This window comes from Oncorhynchus kisutch, linkage group LG1 (assembly GCF_002021735.2).
Source record: "Oncorhynchus kisutch isolate 150728-3 linkage group LG1, Okis_V2, whole genome shotgun sequence".
Taxonomy (NCBI): Eukaryota; Metazoa; Chordata; class Actinopteri; order Salmoniformes; family Salmonidae; genus Oncorhynchus; species Oncorhynchus kisutch.
The window spans coordinates 45,939,626-45,963,791 of NC_034174.2; the positions used below are offsets into that span (position 1 = coordinate 45,939,626).

The 24,166-nt window shown below is 40.2% G+C and overlaps 3 protein-coding genes across 10 annotated transcripts in view; 1 reads left to right on the plus strand and 2 right to left on the minus strand.

Moving 5' to 3' along the window:
* Window positions 1-4,390, plus strand: part of LOC109892849 (msx2-interacting protein) — a 32,081-nt gene extending 27,691 nt beyond the window's left edge. For 5 of the 7 annotated variants that reach the window (XM_031833978.1, XM_031833964.1, XM_031833984.1 and 2 more), the window contains 2 exons: window positions 737-898; window positions 3,075-4,390. In XM_031833978.1, coding sequence (XP_031689838.1) covers window positions 737-898; window positions 3,075-3,206 — 294 coding nt within the window. In that variant the 3' untranslated portion in view covers window positions 3,207-4,390. The remainder of the gene's footprint in view (window positions 1-736; window positions 899-3,074) is intronic. The other 2 variants (XM_031833972.1, XM_031833986.1) reach the window with 2 other exon arrangements.
* Window positions 4,391-4,663: 273 nt separating this feature from the next.
* prkar2ab (protein kinase, cAMP-dependent, regulatory, type II, alpha, B) lies at window positions 4,664-17,079 on the minus strand. 2 transcript variants are annotated; one of them, XM_031834653.1, is made up of 10 exons: window positions 16,785-17,079; window positions 15,640-15,681; window positions 15,347-15,486; window positions 14,199-14,305; window positions 12,372-12,525; window positions 12,178-12,279; window positions 11,886-11,960; window positions 11,719-11,784; window positions 11,309-11,447; window positions 4,664-5,293 (listed from the first exon to the last, which is right to left on the minus strand). In XM_031834653.1, exons 1-10 carry the CDS (start codon window positions 17,023-17,025, stop codon window positions 5,169-5,171), a joined length of 1,191 nt encoding a protein of 396 aa, XP_031690513.1. In that variant the 5' UTR covers window positions 17,026-17,079; the 3' UTR covers window positions 4,664-5,168. The 2 variants fall into 2 exon arrangements, with proteins under 2 accessions (XP_031690513.1, XP_031690516.1); XM_031834656.1 differs by lacking the exon at window positions 11,719-11,784.
* A 689-nt stretch (window positions 17,080-17,768) lies between these two features.
* On the minus strand, window positions 17,769-24,013 carry slc25a20 (solute carrier family 25 member 20). Its single transcript, XM_020485657.2, has 9 exons — window positions 23,696-24,013; window positions 21,282-21,374; window positions 21,039-21,166; window positions 20,831-20,921; window positions 20,481-20,598; window positions 19,960-20,032; window positions 19,645-19,754; window positions 18,766-18,890; window positions 17,769-18,478 (listed from the first exon to the last, which is right to left on the minus strand). The coding sequence occupies exons 1-9, from the start codon at window positions 23,795-23,797 to the stop codon at window positions 18,416-18,418; spliced, it is 903 nt and encodes a 300-aa protein (XP_020341246.1). The 5' UTR covers window positions 23,798-24,013; the 3' UTR covers window positions 17,769-18,415.
* Between the last annotated feature and the right edge of the window lie 153 nt (window positions 24,014-24,166).

Sequence of the window (24,166 nt, forward strand, 5' to 3'; positions counted from 1 at the left end):
AGTGTTTTGATCTAAATCTCTTGTCAAATCGCAATTGTAATATTTGGTTAAAACTAAGGCCAAGATTTGATGCCCATATTGTGCAGCCCCACGTAACAGTATAAAACAATCCGAATGGAAAAAGCTTTGTGTTGCTACCCTAGGGTTATGCACAACTTATTAAGCAAATTATGAACTTAAAAAAAAATCTTAACCATAAAATGCCATCACACCATTAACAATGTGAAAAATATTGTGATATATTTTGGCTATATCATGTTGTCACAATCTTATCTGATTTATACTAGACCAATAACTGTTCATCTGGGTAAGGGGGTGGAATCTAGATCATCCTTCAGTCAATCAGGGCTGTGTATGTACATGTCTTCAAATTAGTTTCCTAACACACACACAATTACTGAGCATTTCAATGGCCAAAAGAAGCTCGGGGAAATTAATGATATAAAATATATTCTGGAGTTATTTTCATTAAATAAAGAGTGATTTCCTACAAATACAGTGAATATTTTTTTTTTAAATATATATATATATATATATACACACAATATAAGACTGCATGAGGACTTTTTGGCCCAGATCATCAAGTGGAGGCAAACAGCAAGTGAGTGGATCCTACATGAGGAAAATGTTTAACTTATAACCTAGTCTCTCAGCAACTAAAGTAATGGTTAAGAATTTCTAGCTTTCATCTCCATATCAGGTCCTTGTTCTAATTTGATTTATGTTCTGTCTACTGCAGGGGGAGAGTGAGTTCTGTCTCCTGCTTGCCCTGCCATGTGGACGGGACCAGGAGGATGTCCTGAACCAGACCCAGGCCCTAAGAACCGCTTTCATCAACTACCTTCAGGCCAAGCTGGCTGCAGGCATCATCAATGTCCCCAACCCAGGCTCCAATCAGGTGGGTCTGTCTGCCTATTTAGGTGTTCGCTACAGTCGATGTCTGTTTTTGCAAACCATCAGCCACTCCTTGTGTTTGATCAAATATGAAGTTATACACCCCCCTACGTATTTATTTGGACAGTGAAGCTTAAACTGTTAATTTCGCTCTATACTCCAGCATTTTGGATTTGAGATCAAATGTTTTGTGAGGCGACAGTACCGAATGGCACCTTCTTTTATTTGAGGGTATGTTAGTTTTACAGTGTAGAAATGAATGCACTTTATGTATCTATCCCCATTTTGAAGGTGCCATAAGTATTTGGACATATTCACTTATAGTGCAGTCAACTTATATGTTCCTGTGTTTTATATACAATGCTCAAAAAAACAAAGGGAACACTTAAACAACACAATGTAACTCCAAGTCAATCACACTTCTGTGAAATCAAACTGTCCACTTAGGAAGCAACACTGATTGACAATAAATTTCACATGCTGTTGTGCAAATGGAATAGACAACAGGTGGAAATTAGCAAGACACCCCCAATAAAGGAGTGGTTCTGCAGGTGGTGACCTTAGACCACTTCTCAGTTCCTATGCTTCCTGGCTGATGTTTTGGTCACTTTTGAATGCTGGCGGTGCTTTCACTCTAGTGGTAGCATGAGACTGAGTCTTGCCTATGCCGCTCTGTACCATCACTCATTCATATATCTTTATGTACATATTCTTTATCCCTTTACACTTATGTGTATAAGGTAGTAGTTTTGGAATTGTTAGCTAGATTACTCGTTGGTTATTACTGCATTGTCGGAACTAGAAGCACAAGCATTTCGCTACACTTGCATTAACATCTGCTAACCATGTGTATGTGACAAATAAAAATTTGATTTGATTTTGAGTCTACAACCCACACAAATTCTTGAGAAATTGCTCTTTGCTAAGAAGCTATTTTTGTTTCTTTTTCACGATTTTAATTGAAAACAATCACAGTAAGGTAGTTAATTGTTAATCAGAAATTAGTTGATATTGAGATTTTAAAAAGTCTGCATTGTAGTCAAGTTTAATATTTGGTCCCATATTCCTAGCATGCAATGACTACATCAACCTTGTGACTCTACAAACTTGTTGGATGCATTTTCAGTTTGTTTTGGTTGTTTCAGATTATGTTGTGCCTAATAGAAATTAATTGTAAATACTATTTTCATTTTGTAGTCACTATAGTAAATAAGAATGTTTCTTAACACTTCTACATTAATGTGGCTGCTTCCGTGAGAAAGTTAGATGCACGATATTTATGGCTAACTTTCTTTCACGATTCATTCATGATTATCCATAATCATGGTAGCATCCACATTAATGTAGAAGTGTTCAGAAACGTATTCAATTCTTATTTTCAATAAATGACTCAAATGACACTACATGATTTACCTTTCATTTCTATTGAGCACAACATAATCCGAAAAACAACCAAAGCAAACTGCAAATGCATCCAGCAGTCATTGTGTGCTTGGAATATGGGATCAAATACTAAACTTTAGACAACATTTTATACACTAAGTGAATTTGTCCAAAATACTAGTGACTCCTTTAAATGGGTGGATTACATAAAGCTCTTTCATTTCTAAATGCTAAAACGGATATGTATGAAATAAACCCTCAAATAAAAGGTGACTTACTGTCCTCTCGCTTAATATACATTTATTTGTTTTTTTTTTGTTATTTTAACCCTGATTTTTCTCATCGGACTCAGGAGGCGAAGGTCGAGTCATGCGTCCTCCGAAGCATGACCCGCCAAACTGTGCTTCTTAATACCTGCTCGCTTAACCCAGAAACCAGCCGCACCAATGTGTCAGAGGAAACACCATTCAACTGATGACGTAGTCAGCCTGTAGGTACCCGGCCTGCCACAAGAGCACAATGATCTTTGTAAAGCCCCCCGGCCAAACCTTACCCTGATCGACGCTCGGCCAATTGTGTGCTGACCTATGGGACTCCCGGGATCGAAACCCCAGGCTATAGTGATGCGGCAACACTGCGATGCAAGGCCAATATAAAACATTTGATCTCAAATCCAAAATGCTGTAATTTAGAGCCAAATTAAAAGTTTGCTTCAATGTGTGTGTGGTTTTCCGTTTTAGAAGTGTCTTTAGATAGTTTAGTCTTTCAACTGATCCATTTCTATCTCTCTTCTCCAGCCTGCCTACGTGTTGCAGATATTCCCACCATGTGAGTTTTCAGAGAGCCACCTATCCCGGCTAGCCCCTGACCTCCTCAACCGGATCTCCAATATCTCCCCTCACCTCATGATTGTCATCACCTCTGTTTAAGGATCCCCCCCTCCCCTCCCCCAGCGGGAAAAGGGAACCACCTCTTTTCTTCAGTGGACGTACTTAACGTTGAGCCTCAGGAACCAAGAGGAATGGCAGGATCTTTGCTCCTGGAGACACAGGGAACATGTAGGAATAACGTCCTATTGGAACTTTTACCTTTTCCATATCAATTCTTTTTTCCCTTTTTTTTTGGTCACTCCTGGTATTTTTGTCCTTCTCAAAAGAGCGAGCTCAGGGATGGACCAGACCAGAGCCCTATATGTGTCCATTCTTATTGGACTTTTTTTTTCTTTTTCTGCTGTCTTTGTATTTATTGGGGAGTTTTATTTTTACGTAGGGAGATACTTTGATGAAAAGAATGAGTGACTAACTGTGTGGCCTTTTTTTTCTTCATCTTTTTAATGGTTCATTTTTCAATTCTTCATAAGAAAGGATCATAGGTCATTGTACAACAATGGCAAAAATAGACATTTCAACATGTATTTAAACAAACGTCATTTTTCAGCCTATCCCATAGAGGAGAAAGAATTAACCTCAAAATACTATTAGGGCACCCTAATAGGGTCATGTCTCAAATGGCTCCCTACTCCTCATATAGTGCACTACTTAGGGCTCTGGTCAAAAGTAGTACACAAAGGAAATATGTTGCCATTTGGGACTCAGATCTTGTAGAGAGGACAGTGTCAGCCTAACCAACCCCTTTGATTCCACCAGCTCTACTGTTCCATTTTCTCTCTACTCAAACCAGACGAGGCTCTTCCCTTCCACCTGTTTCAGCATTATACGAGCAACAGTGGGATTAAAGAGTTTTTGGAATAATGGACTCTGTAAATATTTTAAATATTTAAAACGGACTAAATGGAACTTGAGACGACTTGACACCAAGAGACTTCCAACCAACCGTGGAAATACAAGATGGTAAGGTGGGATTGCTGGGGTTGTAAGGAAGGACGCAGATGAAACCCCTTGATTTCGTGGAGTAAATGCTTCTAATACAGCAGGTTGGCAAACTCTCGTGTGGAGTTTGCTGAGGGCACATCACATTTTGTTACTCCAATAAAAAAAACAATCCAGAAAACTTGAACATTAAATGAGCTCTTTTATTTCATCTGGATGTCTGTCATTGTTGTTTCTCTTTGAGATGCTGTCTGTTTGAAATAAATGTTTGAACATAATCTGTATTCTGTTACAGTTCAGTAAAGGCCTACTTATGTAACATATTGATTGATACAGGATGTTGGGTTAGGGGATTTCCCTTCACATTGTCAAGTATTTGGAAATGAATTCCATTATTAATGGAACGTTCTATAGTTCAATAGCATTTAATCACTGACACAGTCTGAGGGGTTAATGTGCATTGGAATTGTTGCATAAGTGACACAGGCCAAGTCCTTACACACACCCAGGCACCCTTGGCTTTCACACCACTTACAGTCCAATAAACTACAGTGCACCACAGCACATCAAGCTTTATTTTAATGAAAAATGTCATTGCAAAAAAAAACAAATTGCAAATTAGCTGCTTCCATTCATGCAATGACAATTTAGGTTTTCAACAGGGATTACATTTATGAAGTCTCACACTGCAGGTGAAACAAGTCTTGACATATTAAAGCAAAGTACATGTTAATATTTGATTGGTCATTGACCTTAATTCAGTTTAAAACAGCACTTGAGGAAGCTTTATTGGGCTAGAATTATACATTAACAATTTACCAACATGGATACTATCACAATAATGGTAAAAAGGAAAATACTAGTAGCTAAATATTAAAATTGTCAGTCATACACGTAGTAACATGGATGTCAATTGTAGATTCTACAATTAAATGTCACCCAATATGTTTTTTGTGTATAATTTAGTACTACTAAAGAGTGTGTATCCACCTGTTTGTGTTCAGGAAGTACTCGTGTGGGATTGTGTTCGTGTGTGGCATTTCTTACAAAGACAATTATACATTAATGTTTCAAATCTACACTAGAACCAAACAGAGCTACCAGCTGGTTCTCATATTGGGAAATGTTCCTCTTCATAATCTCCTTACAGGAACCCAGCAAACGCTCAAATGCCTGAATGTCTATTACTGCAAAAGAGAGGTGAGGGAGAGAAAGAGGGGGTGTCAAGTCAAATTCTTTAAAAGGCTATTGATCTACTGTGCCTGTATTTATAGTGTCCTTGTGTAGGAGTGCTGAACTGGTCCCCCCTATTATTCATTATCATTTAAAAGACTAGATCAGCACTCCCGAGACTACTCTGAGGCGCTATGGGCCCGATTCAGACTTAGGAAATGTATTCCTTTCCTATGCACGTAGTTGGTATTCAGATGCATAGCTGCCTAATGCTTTGCAGGCATGGTTCCCTTCACGTGCGCTGAATACATTTAATTAAACCGCTGAAAACCCTCTCACTTGCTGGGTTTTCAGTTTGCTTAATTCAAATTTTCTCAACAGACTCATTACAATATATGGAAAGAACAGTTCAGAATGTAAATAGACGCATATTTGTCTACCTTTCAGCACCAATTGATACATTTAAAAATACTCTGATCTTGTATATTATTTAAGGTTAGGAAAAGATTTATGAATGATAAAAAATAAAAATATATTTTAGAGAGCCTTTTCACAAAATATATTGGTTTATCAAAAATACAGTGGTTTGATTCAACCTGGAAGTTGCCATATTCAAATAGTTCAATCCATGAAACATCAGAAGGTAAGAAAAATGTACAATGGGTTGACCTGAACTTGACCAGTTGCCCTATAAATCTACCCTAATAATCCTCACTAATTATGGAACTGTGACGTCCGCCATGGTCTGCATTCCACAATGATTCAAATAGGTTACATGTTCCAAATTAATGCAAAGCTTGTATTACGTTAGCCTAATATGATCCACTACTTGTCATGAACAGTCAAAATCATGTTATTTATGAAATTGGATGATATTTAGATGAAAGTATGAAAAATGATTGTTGCTTCTACATGGATAAAGTTTGATCATAAAGTTACTGTTCCCCCATGTCAAAAGCTTGGATTCAGGAGGCGGGATTATTTTAATACACCAATGCTAACATGACATTCTCCGCCTTGTAACCAACATCAGAGAAGGCATGTTTGCGGAGGGGCGGGCGTGGTTTATATAGCTACTCTACGGTGGCCAAAATTTGACTGTATAGTATCAGCAAATATAATTTAAAGTTTTCACTATTCATCTATGGCAAAGAAACACTATACAGTTGAAGTCGGAAGTCTACGTACACCTTAGCCAAATACATTTAAACTCAGTTTCACAAATCCTGACATTTAATCTAAGTAAAAATTCCCTGTTTTAGGTCAGTTAGGATCACCACTTTATTTTAAGAATGTGAAATGTCAAAATAATAGTAAAGAGAATTATTTATTTCAGCTTTTATTTCTTTCATCACATTCCCGGTCTGTCAGAAGGTTACATATACTCAATTAGTATTTGGTAGGATTGCCTTTAAATTGTTTAACTTGGGTCAAATGTTTCAGGTAGCCTTCCACAAGCTTCCCACAATAAGTTGGGTGAATTTTGGCCCATTCCTCCTGACAGAGCTGGTGTAACTGAGTCAGGTTTGTAGGCCTCCTTGCTCACACAAGCATTTCAGTTCTGCCCACAAATGTTCTATAGGTGTGAGGTCAGGGCTTTGTGATGGCCACTCCAATACCTTGACTTTGTTGTCCTTAAGCCATTTTGCCACAACTTTGGAAGTATGCTTGGGGTCATTGTCCATTTGCGACCAAGCTTTAACTTCCTGATTGATGTCTTGAGATATATCCACATAATTTTCCTACCTCATGATGCCATCTATTTTGTGAAGTGCACCAGTCCCTCCTGCAGCAAAGCACCCCCACAAGATGATGCTGCCACCCCCGTGCTTCACGGTTGGGATGGTGTCCTTCAGCTTGCAAGCCTCCCCCTTTTCCTCCAAACATAACGATGGACAAGGTCCTTTGCTGTTGTTCTGGGATTGATTTGCACTTTTCGTACCAAAGTACGTTCATCTCTAGGAAACCAAACACGTCTCCTTCCTGAGCGGTATGACGGCTGCGTGGTCCCATGGTGTTTATACTTGCGTACTATTGTTTGTACAGATGAACGTGGTACCTTCAGGCGTTTGGAAATTGCTCCCAAGGATGAACCAGACTTGTGGAGGTGTACAATGTGTTTTCTGAGGTCTTGGCTGATTTCTTTTGATTTACCCATGATGTCAAGCAAAGAGTTACTGAGTTTGAAGGTAGGCTTTGAAATACATCCACAGGTACACCTCCAAATTACTCAAATGATGTCAATTAGCCTATCAGAAGCTTCTAAAGCCATGACATCATTTTCTGGAATTTTCCAAGCTGTTTATAAAGGCACAGTCAATTTAGTGTATGCAAACTTCTGACCCACTGGAATTGTGATAGTGAATTATAAGTGAAATAATCTGTCTGTAAACAGTTGTTGGAAAAATTACTTGTGTCATGCACAAAGTAGATGTCCAAACTGACTTGCCAAACTATAGCTGTTAACAAGAAATTTGTGGAGTGGTTTTAATGACTCCAACCTAAGTGTATGTGGACTTCCGACTTAAATTGTATATGCAACAATTTGTGGACATCCTTTTTAAATTAGTGGATTAGTCAATTTCATCCACACCCGTTGCTGATAGGTGTATAAAATCTAGCCCACAGCCATGCAATCTCCATAGACAAACTTTGGAAGTAGAATGGCCTTACTGAAGAGCTCAGTGACTTTCAACGTGGCACCATCATAGGATGCCAACAAGTCAGTTTGTTCAATTTCTGCAGATGCCAGGAGAACGCTACCTGCCCAAATGCATAGTGCCAACTGTAGTGTTTTTTGGAGGAGGAATAATGGTCTGGTCATGGTTTTTCATGGCTAAGGCTAGGCCCCTTAATTCCAGTGAAGGGAAATCTTAACGTTACAGCATACAATAACATTCTAGATGATTCTGTGCTTCCAACTTCGTCACAACAGTTTGGGGAAGGCCCTTTCCTGTTTCAGTATGACAATGCCCCCGTGCACAAAGTGACCATACAGAAGTCCATACCCCATCGAACACCTTTGGGATGAATTGGAATGCCGACTGTGAGCCAGGCCTAATTGCCCAACATCAGTGCCCGACCTCACTAATGGTCTTGTGGCTGAATAGAAGCAAGTCCTGCAGCAATGTTCCAACATCTGGTGGAAAGCCTTCCCAGAAGAGTAGAGTCTGTTATAGCAGGAAAGGGTGGGAACAACTCCATATTAATGCCCGTGATTTTGGTATGAGATTTTCGATGAGCAGGTGCCCACATACTTTTTGGTCATGTAGTGTACTTATTTGTCTCCTCTTTAATCTGTGTCTGGTGTTAGCTAGTTACTGGCTAGCTAGGTCTTCAGAATATTCTAAAATCCGCATAATAACAAAGCCGCATTTTCCCACCAGAGATGTTTCCATAAAATTGACTTGTTGCAGATAAAAGGCTGCGCGAGCGCGATGATGTAATGAAGATTTTAAAAAATACATTTTGCGGTTAAATTCCCATGTACGGAATAAAAAAAATACGAGTTAAATAGGTTTCCATCGCATTTTGAACTCTACGGAGTACTATAGTGAATGTGCCCACTCTTATATTGGCAAGTGCGCTATCTGGGCGCTGTTGGCTTGAGCGCACCTGTCGTTTACATGATGAGATTATATGGACAAAAGCAATATTATTTTTATTTGTCAAACTGCAGCCAAGCATCCACTATCACGTCACCAGAATAAGACCCTTGATATTTATTGGGAAGGAGCATCAAGCTCATCACCTTGCACTTTCAGCACCCTGTGAAGTTCTTTATAATTTATTTCATATGTAGCCTAATAAACTGCATGCTTTCCCGTGTCGTAGTGCGAGTACCACACAACATGTCATCGCGTGACTCCAAATTTACTCCGATTTGATGGTTATTATATCAATATTTACGCATAAGAGCGTTTCCACCGACATTTCTCGAATAATTAATTTTACCGACACAAAAATCTCTCACCTTGTCTATCGTATTTTGTTTTGTTGACATTTAGAACGTTTACCAAATAGAAAAATGTTTCCATCAGGCAGGTAATTACATTTTGTATCCGTTATTTACTTTACTCACATGAAAAGGTTGGATGGAAACCAGGTTATTGCTTTGTGTATCACCAAATTAGCTTGAGATGATTATACTGCAACACCGCTCACTTTATCCAAGTTTCTTGACATAGGCGTTTCAAACAGCTGTCACTCAAGGCAAGCTCATGAATATAAGCTCCCTGCCCACTCAGCCTATCTTTTCAAACTTCCTGGTAATTTTCGCATTTCCATTACCCCAAAATATTATGGATGATATTTTACATGGGAATGACTGTTCGGGACCTTTAACACGATACAAATCGTACAAAATACAGTTACAATTAAAATATTCTAGAAATCATAAATCAACTCGGTAGGTTTGGCGCTATACTATAATTGGCATATGGCTACAGGAGCCCATAACTTGGGTCTCCACATTTCATAAGGCCAACATTTCATAAGGCCAACATTTCATAAACTCCACTGTGGAAAAGGTGCTATGTTGATATGCTTCAGTTTGCTGCCATGTGACTGGTTTCACATTTGTCTCCAGCGATCATAAAAGTGATAGATTTAACAAAAAAACATTTGTCATTTATATTTACAATCCCCTTATCCAAACGGCTTTCTAATTTACCTAGTTATTATCAATAGCTCTTATCAATTTGTAAATTAGAGTGCATGGAGAATGGCAGCGGTTGAAAAAGTACTCAATTGTCATACTTGAGTAAAAGTAAAGATACCTTAATAGAAAATGACTCAAGTAACAGTCACCCAGTAAAATACTACTTGAGTAAACGTATAAAAGTAGTTGGTTTTAAATATATTTAAGTATCAAAAGTAAATGGAATTGCTGGAATTGCTCGAAAATAAAAGTTGAAACCATTTCCGATTCCTTATATTAAGCTAACCAGATGGCACAATTATTTTTATATTTTTTATTGACGGTTAGCCAGGGGCACACAACAATTTGCGGTCCAAACACTTAAAAGACACACCCTATGCCCTCAGCCCTCAAATTAAGTGAACACTTCGGATGACGTTTGACCGAGTATACACTTGCGGGGCGAGGGAGGCAGGAATGATTTTTAATGGTCCATCCTTGGCGGGAAATTCGTCACTCGTTCATCCCGCGATGATAATGTTTTCAGCCACCGCCAGTCAATTATGATTGCATATCTACTTATATTAAAAATATAATTATTAATATACGCCTACTGTATGATAGCTAGAAAATTAATTAGCTAACTAACGTTTGCCTGCCTAGCTGTAACTTCTGAAGGACATTTTTTTTATTTCTACATTTTCCAAAAGGTACCCAAACAAAAATATATTTACTTGTTACACGAGACCTGTTTGTGCTGTCATGTGCATTAGTAGCTCAATTTCTAACTTATTTGCATTAGTTTTTACTTGCACTTGTATGTTGACTTCTCCATTGATGTTGTTTTGAAGTTTTCGTTGACATTTCTTAGGCGATGTACAATCGTCACGAATTGAATTATGGGGATTATAACAGTCGCAAAACCGACTACAAACGAGGGCTGAGGGCCTTACATTGCAAACTTCCCTTGCTTGGCTAATCATTTGGACCACCCCTCCAAGATGGCAACGGGGATTCCCCCAAGGGCATAAAATAAGTAGATTGCTCAACCTTATTCACCGTTTCATTGAACATAAAGGTGGTGGAATTATGAGGGAATTAAATCAAGGTCAGAATATCTGTAGACACACCTCCTTCACAGCTTCATTTCTTAGATCTCCACCCCAGATGGAATAGCGGGTGAATAGCATGCTATTCTCATTCTTAAGTAGAGGTCAGAATACCCGTAGAGAGAAAGGTGCATAGAAAGAGATTTCCGTTTCATTTACGCATGAATACAGTCCATGATCTATTCATTTTGGACTGCTTTAGACAGACAGAGAGAATGACCACGAATATCATTTTTCACGACTGAAGAGTAATGGTTTGTATGTGTGCACATACAACGTACCCAAGCACTTGGTAACTCCCATGGCGTAGACGGAGGCTGCACGTGGTTTGTTGGCGACCAGAGCCAGCTCTCCAAAGTATTGGCCCCTAGAGCAGCGTGCAATCTCCACCTCTGCATTACCCTGCTGCCCTGCCTTAGTCTAGGTAGGGAGACGTAGACATGATGATGATACTGATGTAACCGACTCCATAACTCTTTAACAATTACAGTTATCCGTTCCTTATCTACCACCCAACCTGATACATTTATTTTACTAGCTGCAAAAGCAGGAAAGCCAGCCGTACCGCGTTCCAAAGAAGCTACACATACAATACATACAGTGCCTTGCAGCAGGTACCCACAGCAAACTCATTATTTATACAGTAGATCTAACACACTTCCTAGGGAAGGGGAAAAACATGTACACCTACTTTGCTTATTATCATGATCTTCACCTCCCCAGACTCCACAATATAGAAGCAATCTGCCTTATCCCCCTAAGAGTGCAGAAATGCAGTGGAATCGGCAGTGATACAGTACGAAGTAAAGAAGATTTGTTATGAAATATAAAAAAATGTACTGTAAAAGTCGACAATACCTGTGTTAAGATGCACTCCCCGTCTCTGAACACTCTCATTCCCACGACATCAACAATCTTCATCCTCTCAGAGAGCTGAAGAAGAGCAAGATGAGGACAGACGATGGTGTGATAAAAGTATACATTGATCTTTACATGCATTCTTGATCTTGCATTCTGAGAGGAAAGATAGTTTACAATGGATTCTGTGTGTGCAATTTCATTCATTCTCTTATGGTGTCCTTTGAAACAAACTGCACAGTACACTTTTATTGTGAAGCACTTTAAGATGCTGTGGTCAAATAAAACAAACCTCGAGAGACTTTAGAAGGGGTACACACTCAATGAAGGCTTCGTACATCTTCCTCTTCTTGGCATTGTTTTTCACTATGAGTCTATGAAATGTGGCCCGATCCTAAAACGTACACATACCGGTTACTCATCTTTCACAGAAAAAACCCCACACAAGTATAAAGTAGGATTGTTCGGTCTCCTACTGTGACTCACCAGTCCCCACAGTGCCCCCTCCTGGTTGGCCATGATGGTGGCAGCACGTGGGGTGTTGTACATGAGCGCCAGCTCCCCAAAACTGCCCTTGTTGTCATACTTCCCCACACATTTCCCAACTCCGTCAATCAGCACAATAATATCATACACACCCCTACAACACACAGAGGTACACAGGACATCAGAGCAATCAGAGGACATCACATTCACATTAGTGTTGGTCAGTGCTGTTTAAGATTAGGGAGGACATATTTATTTTATGAGCATGGCCTTATTTCTATTACAGCATATTGGATGACTGATATTCCATTCACACAGCTCAATGTAAAATCGATGGGTTTCGGCTACTACACGATACTCGCATTTGTCATATACCCATCACCAGGTTGCTAAAACCTAGCATGCAAATGAAAGTTTATAACATAGTTGTACAGGTCAAGAGACAAATTGTAGTAATCAACGTGACAGACAGTGACACATTCAATACCGCCTTGCATACTCTTGCCTGTATTTAGCTGATGATCTGGGGTGTAAGCATTAGTCCAAAATGAGAGTTTCTATTTTACAAATTCAGGTAAGTCCCTCCCCGCTTCGTTCTCTTTACTTCTGTTTAAGAAACATTTTGCAACAAAATCGGCACAATAAATACACCCCTGATCAGCCGCACACTCAGTTAACTTTCATAGCAGCCACATACAAACAGCATGATCACTTTGCTCGTTAATTCCTTTGTTCATCTATGGGCTCTCCTATCACCTTTTCCCTACGCTTTTGGATTTCAGTGCACAACACAACAGCTATCTATAACCAGCCGCAAAAACCTCTCGAAGCCAAACTTTCATACCATAACCACTAACCGCTACACAGCCTACATTGTTGTCACCATATTAACGTTATAGTCAACAAACTAGAGCTACTGCGTTTGTAAACCCACAAGCCAATTAATGCATACAATCACGCAATACAGTGTACAGCAAGCAGCTTAGCAGTTACACAGGCAGTGGCAATACATTTTCTAAAACCGAAAGCTTATCTTGTCTTGAAAGAGTTGCAATGTTGGATAGCCTTAGTCAGCTAGCTAACATAAATAGCATTCATCTCTGTTTGAGTCAGGTTGTGAGTAGGCTAAATTAGCTGCATTAGTTAAGTAAGTAAAAGGTAAACTAAGAAGAAAAACATTACAACGAAATATAGCTAGCTCTCTCTCTCTGCTGCTTCTTCTTAATTGTTGAAGAAATTAATTTGTCAAAACTGCTCAACTATTGTCTTTCTCTCTCTTTGAATCAACTACTCAACACACCACACTGTTTGGCAATGAAGGTCTACAGTAGCCTCAAAAGCACACTCTAGGGTAGCACCATGGTGTAGCCGGAGGTAAGCTATTTTCTGTCCTCCTCTGGGTACATTGACTCCATCCAATCAGAGGATCAGAGAATAAATATAGTAATATAGTAATCTAGCATTGCAGTGCTAGCTAGCTGGAGCTTATGCTTTCAGTACTAGATTCATTCTCTGATCCTCTGACTGGATGGAGTCAATGTACCCAGAGGAGGACAGAAAATAGCTTACCTCCGGCTACACCATGGTGCTACCCCAGAGTGTGCTTTTGAGGCTACTGTAGACCTTCATTGCCAAACAAAATTTTAATCAGTTATTTGGTGACGTGATTAAAAAAAGGATCACTTTTTTTGTTTCACCATTTGTTTTCTTTCTGAAATTCACTGAGGGTGGTCCTCCCCTTCCTCCTCTGAGGAGCCTCCACTGATTCAAATAATTAGGCCTAATGCCTCTCACACAGAAAAAAAGATAGATTCAACACACACACACCTCTCTATGACATAGAAGTTGTCTCCGTCATCCCCCTGGTCTATAATGTGCTCCTGTGGTTTGACCAACACCTCAAACATGCCATCCAGCACCTCTGAGAACTGCTCCTGAAAGAGAGAAACAACACTCATACATTAGAATATATGTGTGTGTGTGTGTGTGTGTGTGTGTGTGTGTGTGTGTGTGTGTGTGTGTGTGTGTGTGTGTGTGTGTGTGTGTGTGTGTGTGTGTGTGTGTGTGTGTGTGTAAATATATATATATATATATATATATGTGTATTATAAACTGGGACACCCAGCAACAAGCATCACACAAATATACTGCTGAACACATTTTTTTTCAACGATTCTACTGAGTTCTAGTTCATATAAGGAAATCAGTCAATTGAGATGATTTCATTAGGCCTTAATCTATTGATTTCACATGACTGGGCAGGAGCGCAGCCATACAGTATGTGGGCCTGGGAGGGTATAGGCTCCCCCACTTGGGAGCCAGGCCCACCCACTGGGGAGCAAGGCAGAGAAATTAATATTACATTCTCTGGCAACAGCCCTGGTGGAAATTCCTGCTGTCAGCATGCCAATTGCATGCTCCCTCAAATCTTGAGACATCTGTGGAATTGTGTTGTGTGACAAAACTGCACATTTTCGATTGTTTGTTAGGGGCTTGTAAGTAAGCATTTCAATGTAAGGTCTACACCTGTTGTATTCGGCTCGTGTGACAAATACAATTTGATTTGAAGGTGCACCTGTGTAATGATTATGCTGTTTAATCAGCTTCTTGATATGCCACACCTGTCAGGTGGATGGATTATCTTAGCAAAGGAGAATTGCTCACTAACAGGGATGTCAACAAATGTGTGCATAGAATTTGAGAGAAATAAGCTTTTTTGTGCAAATGGGAAAAGGTTTGGGATCTTTTATTTCAGCTCATGAAACATGGGAGCAATACTTTACATGTTGCGTTTCTATCTTTGTTCAGTATAATACAAACTCCAATGTGTTAGGATGACTATTAAGAGGGTGTTTGTTTAATTCATAACCGAACATAAGATAAAATAACACGAACAGGAAGATTAACTGTATTTCCTCTAAACTTAGAAGTAACTCTCAATACCTGAAGACAGAGGCTTGAATACAATACTTTACCTGGTCGAGGGTTTTAAACAGTAATATATCTCGGCAGGCGTCCTGGAGTCTGCGACGCTGCTCATCTGATTTGGGGTGTACCACCCTTGGCTCAAAGTCATCATCCTCATCATCGTCTGGGTTGTAGGCCTCCGCACACACTGGGGGGGTGGGAAAACACTGTGACACACACACTGGGGACAAACAAATACTCCCAAAGGAAATGTTGTGACTGTAACACACAAGTGAAAGACAGAAATAAGATTCTTCATACACTGTATATAATAGATGCAAAACCCAATGATGAGGCTCACCAGATACTCTGCGACTGTATTTATTTGGGGTGGGAGGTGGCACTAGAGAAAGAGAGAGATGTTTCAGTGCTAGAAATGAAGTTGGTTCCACTGAACATCAATATTAGTTATTCTTATGAATCATTTGACACACTTTAGCTTACACCCAATGATTTTTTACCCCTTTTTCGTGATATCCAATTGGTAGTTACAGTCTTGTCCCATCGCTGCAACTCCCTTATGAACTCGGGAGAGGCGAAGGTCAAGAGCCATGCGCTCTCCGAAACACGACCCTGCCAAGCCGCACTGCTTTTTGACACACTGCTCGCTTAACCTGGAAGCCAGCCGCACCAATGTGTTGGAGGAAACACCATCCAGCTGGCGACCGAAGTCAGCTTGCAGGCACCCAGTCCACCACAAGGAGTCACTAGAGCGCGATGAGACAAGGAAATGCCGGCCAAACCCTCCCCTAACCAGGTCGGCTGTGACGCAGTCTGGGATCAAACCCAGGTCTGTAGTGACGCCTAAAGCACTGCGATGCAGTTGCACTCGGGAGGCCGAGCTTACACCCAATTGTGTCTAAATATAGTTACATAGATACATCCAACAGTAAATGTGTAGGGTAGGGGATGGTACTACTACCATGCCTGATACATTCTCTTATTTTCTCCCTTAACCATTTTTGTCAGAGTACAGCAGCTGATTTATGAAAAGTGGTTGAGACACCCTCAAACAAACGTTCATTATCTCATGTTGCTTTAAATAGGCTACTGAATAATGAAATAAATCAGGACAAATAGCTATTCAGTAGGCTAATACCCCAGTAGCATCCTATCATCTGATAACCTCTGGCAATGGAAGAGAAAATCATATGACTACAGGGGCCCTCACGTTACAATGAGAACCCATTCAACTGGCATGCAGATGACTTAAAAAGGACTTCATAGTATTATCGAATAGAGACTAATATCATGAGATAATGATTCATTATGCATTCTGAGCGCTTATTTATGTAGCCTATTATGTGCGCAAGTGGGAGCGAGTAAAAAGTTATCATAATTAAGTAAAAAGGTTATAACAGAAATAAAGAACATGGGAAATTATTGAAATATATTTAATAATCAAATCATGAAGATTGTAAAATAGAGATGCAAAATGTCACTCACTATAGTCATCAGAGTCCTCATCTTCATCTGATTCAAACGAATTACTATCAAAAGCCACCCCCTTTCGAGCAGAATTGACCGGGCTGTCTTTAGCATGTTTGTCGTGTTTTCGGCTCTCTTGAAGACGCGTGAAATATTGAATTGCGAATTCAACCAAATCTGTCGGTCTGCGCCGTAGTACCTCCACAGTGTATCCTTGCAGCATGTCCTTCAAACCAACAGGTATCTCGATGCTCATCATAGAACTATGGTAGCCTATAATGATCTTTGACAAGTTCAAAATACAAATTTGAGTAAAACAATCTGCCTAATCCAGAACAATAGGCCTAAAAAAAAGTATCACATAACTATAATAATCAAGAATTTCAAAGACCAGGGATTTGTCAAATTTAGCCCAGGCCTAGTCATAAAGTATGCTAAATAGCATAAGTAGTGCAAATACAATAGAATTTGAATATAACCTTCAGTGTCGGTCCAATATAAAATGCATTCCCTGATATCCAATGTTGCCAAGGCTATGTGAGAATAAAGAGCTAGATCAATGATCAGCGGCCATGGCAAATATCAAAGTATAGGCAAACATAAATAGATTTACTAAAAACTACCAATGACAGCTATCAAAACAGATTAAATTGGTTACAATTTACCGACCTCCTTGCAATGTAGCCTTTCGAATATTAGTTATGGTCTGATAATATGCATATTTTGCGAAATGCGCACAGCGCGGTTCTGCCCATTTTAATCCACTCCCAGTCCGCGTCTACTGGTTAATTGACGGGTCTACGGGTTTCCGCATTTAGACTAGAAGCAGCGTATCGGAAAGTATTGACCGGGCGTACTAGGCTATGTCACAACTTTTCAGATCAAAATGTCATTCATGCCTGTCTAGGCCGATTGTGTATCAGACCTTGACCCGAGGTGCTCAGTAAATATATAGTTATACACGTGTAATAAGATGTTCTAATTGGAAATTAGAAGTAGATCATGATTTCATTGTATTTATTTATTTATTTACATACATAATGACACATACAAACATAAGACAATGGCCCAATGAGGGTTCTCCATGTTGTGGCATAAGTTACATCTGCAACAACCTTGGAGAAAAGTATTATTCATTAATTCATTAATAAATCTACTATCAATTTCCAACGCAATGATTTGGTTACTGGATCACAGTTTGGAATGAGACTATTCAGGGATGTTTTAATGTACTGGTATGTTTTAAAAGCCATATGTTTTGTGTTTAAACACACACGCAGAGACACACACAGAGAGACACACGCACACACACGGCATACTAACACACATTATACGCACCCTGTGAAAATGTACCTATTCCCTGATATGCAGACTCACTGAGTAAGTAAAGGCACATGTTCAATTCACAAATGTTCTAATTAAAAACACACAAAAATTAAACAAATGCAAGTAAAACACCAAGGAGTGAGAACAATGTGTGCGTTCCCCCCCTCTGTCCACCTCTACAATGTGTGCGTCTTTCTCAGTCCGTATGCCAGTCAGACGTTCAATGTGTACCTCTGCGTAAGTGTATGTATGTGAGTACTGTCGGTCTCCACTGTGTTAGTGAGTTCTGTCTCTGACGTCTACGCCTGGGGCGTGGACAGGGATCACAGACTGGGTGCTGCCCAGTTCAGGAACTTCATGGCCATTTCAAACCCAAGGAAACAAGCCTAAGGGGAGAATAGATCAATGTTGTCATTAACTGACTTCATGAAAAGTGTAACATTTTTACAGGCAAGGGGTGAGTGTATTATGACTGTAGAATGCAGGTGATTTCAAAGTTTTGTGCACTAAACCATACTGTTTATTCTGCGTATGATATGCTGTGATTAAATGGTAATAGGAGATCAGTGAGTATGGTGGACGTAGCATGTGTGAGTACCATCTCTGACTGGCCAGTGAGTGTGATGAGTTAAACAGACTATGTGCTGTATGTGAGTAGAGCGTGTGTACTCACTGCATTGGCAGGGAAAGCTCTGAGCATGACAGCGGTGAAGCCTTTGTACAGAGAGGCCACGCCCTCCTCCCTCAGCAGCTCTCGTAGAACGTCCCGGAAACCATTAGGGTACTTCCCTTCAGGGGCTGGGAGGAGAGCGAGAGGGCTCCAGTCATACTACGGTTTTACACAGTACACTTAAGGCTTCCCAACCCGAAACAGTTCTGAAGAGTTTGTGCATATACAGAATTATGACGACATTTTGTGACGTTTTTGTTCACTTTGAACTTCGGTGAGTTTTTTTTTTGTTCGGCTGCCCGGTCACACAATTATTTTTCTGGAGGCAAGCCGAAGTTCAGAGCCCGAAATCCACACCAGATTTCTTGACTTATCTTAGATTCATTCGGACTATTTTGAGGAAGTGTATACCGTCTACGGCGTTTCAGAATGGACAAACAGTAATATTGCCGCTTTTTCCCCTCGTTTTTCAAGCGAAGGTCTTTTAAGGGAGTATGTGAACACACTCGTTCGGTCAGGCTAGCCGGGTTTGGGCTAGGCGCCAGCCGAACTGAATAACGCTAACGCCTTTAGTCACTATGCTACTCTAAACCAAACAGACAGTACGGTTGGTAAGCTATATACTGTATACTACAGTTAGAAAAAAGACAACACAAGACATCAGGGTTGAGGTTATTTCGATTTCAATTCAGGAAGTAAATAGAATTTCTAATTCTGCTTCCATTTTTCCACAATGATTTTCTATGAGGAAAATGTAAAAATGGAATTGTAATTTCAGTTTACTTCCGGAATTGACTGAATTGACCCCAACCTGGTAAGAAATACATATTACACAGTATTTACACCAAAAATGGGGCTTAGTCAGAAACGCCAAAGACACACCTGTCTGGAAGCGAGACTTGAGTACATCAGGAGGAATGGCCACGGCCCAGTTAAAGATTCCTGCCATCCCTCCAGCGAATAGAACACTAGGAACACTCAGCTCATTGGGGCTGTGGAACAACCAATCACCAATTCATTACAAACAATACACACATGCCATGACAAAGACATTACACAGCACACAAACAATAACACAGATAAACAGGTAATCATACATAGATTCACAAAACAGTGGTAAAATATATTTTGTGGGGACAAAGACACACATGTGCTTAGGGTTTCAATTGCATACACACACAGTAAACACACATTCACCTCTTGCCCTCTGGTGTGAGGAGGCGCTTCAACCATTCATAGGTCATGAAATACATCCCACTGGCTGGCACGTCTGAGAAACAAAGTAAGAAACTGTCAGAATTACTGGCAAAAACTCAGTTGTGTCTTAATTACACAATCACTACTGAACACAAGTATCTAGATAAAGAGCTAGATATCAGAGACAGGGGTATAAGACTTACACTGATTGTACAAAACATTAGGAACATGACAGACTGACCAGGTGAAAGTTATGATCCCTTACTGATGTCACTTGTTTAATCCACTACAATCAGTGTAGATGAAGGGGAGGAAACTGGTTAAAGAAGGATTTTAAAGCCTTGAGTTCAATTGAGACATGGACTGTGTATGTGTGCCATTCAGAATGTAAACGGGCAAGACAAAATATTTAAGTGCCTTTGAACGGGGTATGAGGGAGGTGCAAAAAGGGAGGTGCAACTCAATATTAGGAAAGTGTTCCTAATATTTGTACACTCAGTGAATATTCAGTCAGGAAGTACCTCTCATGAGGGTGAGAGCAGTGCCTCTGTAGATTCCCCTGATCCCACTCTCTTTGTACAGCTGCTTCACACAGTCCATGGGCCCAGCATACTTCACCTCCCCTTTGGCCGCCTGGATCTGTACACACATAACATGTAATGTAACCAACTAGGTTGGAACCCTGGGTCTTCTTCATGCCACAAGACTGTGTTAGTCCAGGGAACGTAAGTCTTCCGGTCTATGGCAAGGCTCCTTATCACGTGAGTGCGGTTCACTGAAACGCATCTCCTTTGACCTCAGCCTGTTATCCAAAACCCAGTTAACCTAATCCTTGTTAACCTACGTTCAGTTCTGTAAGTGCCATGCTCACCTGTAGGAGACACTTGATACGTTCTCCAGGGGCCATGATGGCTGTGGTGAACACGCCTGACAGCATGCCGGCAGCAAACAGCTGTGGATACCTGAGCGGGACAGCGGATGGTAATGCACAACACACACAAGCATACATCCGCCCGCACACAATTTCACCATACAAAAAAAAAATGGGGAAGACACTCTACTATGGAACAATCACCTACGTAAGGACATCGTCAGGGGTTTTCTGTTGTAGTTTCTTGCCCAGGCCAAAGCCAAAGAAGCAGACAGCGAACATGGGCGTGACTCCAATGATAGGGGCTGCCATGCCTTTGTACAGGCCTTTGAACCCCTGTTGTAGAGAACATGACAGAGAGAAGGAATGAATAAAAGAGAGAGCAAAGTGTGGTGAACAAAGAAATACATTGAATGGAAAACCAAAAAGACATACACCTACTATCACCCACCTCTTTGGCAAGGGTCTGTTTGAAACAATCAAAAGTGCCTCTATACAGGGGGCTCTCGCCAGGGCCGGGCACAGGCATGGTTTGAATGCGCACCTAAAAGAGAGGAGGATATGAACAGATTCACCCTATTGGCCTACACACATGACATTACTTATGTATAGATTGATATATATATATATATATATTTCTATATGTACCAGTCAAAAGTTTGGACACACCTACTCATTCAAGTGTTTTTCTCTCTTTTTACTATTTTCTACATTGTAGAATAATAGTGAAGACATCAAAACTATGATATGACACAAAGAATCATATAGTAACAACAAAAGTGTTAAACAAATCAAAATATATTTTAGATTCTTCAAAGTAGCCACCCTTTGCACACTCTTGGCATTCTCTCAACCAGCTTAATGAGGAATGCTTTTCCAACAGTCTTCAAGGAGTTCCCACATATGCTGAGCACTTGTTGGCTGCTTTTCATTCACTCTGCGGTCCAACTCATCCCAAACCCTCTCAATTTGGTTGAAGTCGGGTGATTGTGGAGGCCAGGGCATCTGATGCAGCACTCCATGACTCTCCTTCTTGGTCAAATAGCCCTTACACAGCCTCGAAGTGTGTTGGGTCATTGTCCTGTTGAAAAACAAATGATAGTCCCAATAAGACCAAACCAGATGGTATGGCGTATCGCTGCAGATTGCTGTGGTAGCCATGCTGGTGAAGTGTGGCTTTAATTCAGAATAAATCACAGTGTCACCAGCAAAGCACCCCCACACCATCACACCCCCTCTTCCATGCTTCACGGTGAGAACCACACATAGATCTTCCGTTCACCTACTCTGCGTCTCACAAAGACACGGTGGTTGGAACCAAAAATCTCAAATTTGGACTCATCAGACCAAAGGACAGATTTCCACCGGTCTAATGTTCATTGCTCGTGTTTCTTGGCCCAAGCGTGTCTCTTTTTCTTTTTGGTGTCCTTTAGTAGTGGTTTCTTTGCAGCAATTCGATCATGAAGGCTTGATTCACACAGTCTCCTCTGAACAGTTGATGTTGAGATGCATCTGTTAATTGAACTCTGTGAAGAATTTATTGTGTTGCTACAATCTGAGGTGCATTTAAATCTAATGAACTTATCCTCTGCAGCAGAGGTAACTCTGGGTCTTTCTGTCGTGTGCCGGTCCTCATGAGAGCCAGTTTCACCATAGCGCTTGAAATGTTCTGGATTGACTGACCTTCACGTCTTAAAGTATTGATGGACTGTCGTTTCTCTTTGATTATTTGAGCTGTTCTTGTCATAATATGGACTTGGTCTTTTACTAAATAGGGCTATCTTCTGTATTCCACCTCTATCTTGTCACAACACAACTGATTGGCTCAAATGCATTATGGAAAGAAATTCCACAAATTAACTTTTAACAAGGCACACCTGTTAATTGAAATGCATTCCAGGTGACTACCTCATGAAGCTGGTTAAAAGAATGCCAAGTGTGTGCAAAGCTGTCATCTGTGATCTCCGCATGTGTGGTTCCCACCGTGAAGCACAGAGGAGGTGGTATGATATGCCATCCCATCTGGTTTGCGCTTAGTGGAAGTATCATTTGTTTTCCCAACAGGACAATGACCCAAAAACACACCTCCAGGCTGTGTAAGGGCTATTTGACCAAGAAAAGTGATGGAGTGCTGCATCAGATCACACGACCTCAACCCTCATGAAGCTGGTTGAGAAAATGCCAAGAGTGTGCAAAGCTGTCATCAAGGCAAAGGGTGGCTACTTTGAAGAATCTAAAATATATTTACATTTGTTTAGCACTTTTTTGGTTACTACACGATTCCATACGTGTTATTTCATAGTTTTGATGCCTTCACTATAATTCTAAAATGTAGAAAATAGCAAAAATAAAAACCCTGGTATGTTTTGTTTAATTAACCTTTTCAAATTGTACAAGCATATATAGGAGTTGGTTTACACATTTAAAATGCATATTAAGCACATACCAAGCACACAGGATAAAAAATTATTACTGAAAATAAATAAACCTTTTACAATGTGTATTTCTTACTTCCTATAAGTGGCTCATGTGATAATGCATCTGTAATGACAGGTCAGTCACTGTCATAAGGTTAATGTTGTGCGATATGACAGAAATTGACATAGGTCAAAGGTCTAATGTTACACTCGACCTCGCTCATTGGGTTAACTGACAGTCCCTTGAAAATGTCAGTTCTATCAAATGTAAAGAGCCACGACACTCACATCCAGTAACCAATTAGAAATCTGTAAAGATACATGTTAATTGATTACTTTGCTGAATTCTACGTGCAGCTAAACCCAATTAAAGTTGGGCTCATGAGGCAAGATATTATTAACAGCTAGCTAGATGAGGAATGAGCTATTTTGAGAAATAAATAATTACTTTTATGGTATCAAGTGGATGTCCAGCGAAGACCAAGCAGACACCCCCAAAGCCCCCAGCAAAGAAGTTCTTCCCTGGACTTATCGCCTGCTGTTTAGACATGGTTTCTGTTCAAGAAAAGACAGCTAACGAGAAAAGAAAAACGCAAAATGTTGCGTTGTTACGATCCGTAACAAGTTGGGAAAATAACTATCTACCTAACAGGTTAACCCTGTGTCACCACTATCCGTTCAAATGAAAGGTATATTTCTTGACAGCCACCGTCGTGTCATCCAATGTGGACCTTTCACCCAGATATATGCCCGGACCGAATTGTCTGTTACACAAATGCTTTGGTTCCTCTTCATTTAGTGTCCGATCTTCTTCTTTGATGAGGTTTAACGGTGGTTGGCATCCAATAAATGTTGCATTACCGCCACCTACTAGACTGGGGTATAACTCCCTTATACTTCGCTTTAAATAAATAAATAC

Coding starts and splice junctions, on each gene's coding strand:
- prkar2ab (XM_031834653.1), bottom strand. CDS start 17,025: ATGATGAGCATCGAGATACCTGTTGGTTTGAAGGACATGCTGCAAGGA. Junction 15,487..15,639: donor ATACAGTCGCAGAGTATCTG/GTGAGCCTCATC, acceptor CCACCCCCCCAG/TGTGTGCGGAGGCCTACAAC. Junction 11,785..11,885: donor GGGAGTGCATCTTAACACAG/GTATTGTCGACT, acceptor CTGCACTCTTAG/GGGGATAAGGCAGATTGCTT.
- slc25a20 (XM_020485657.2), bottom strand. CDS start 23,797: ATGTCTAAACAGCAGGCGATAAGTCCAGGGAAGAACTTCTTTGCTGGG. Junction 21,167..21,281: donor AACAGACCCTTGCCAAAGAG/GTGGGTGATAGT, acceptor TCTCTACAACAG/GGGTTCAAAGGCCTGTACAA. Junction 20,922..21,038: donor ACCCCTGACGATGTCCTTAC/GTAGGTGATTGT, acceptor TGTCCCGCTCAG/GTATCCACAGCTGTTTGCTG.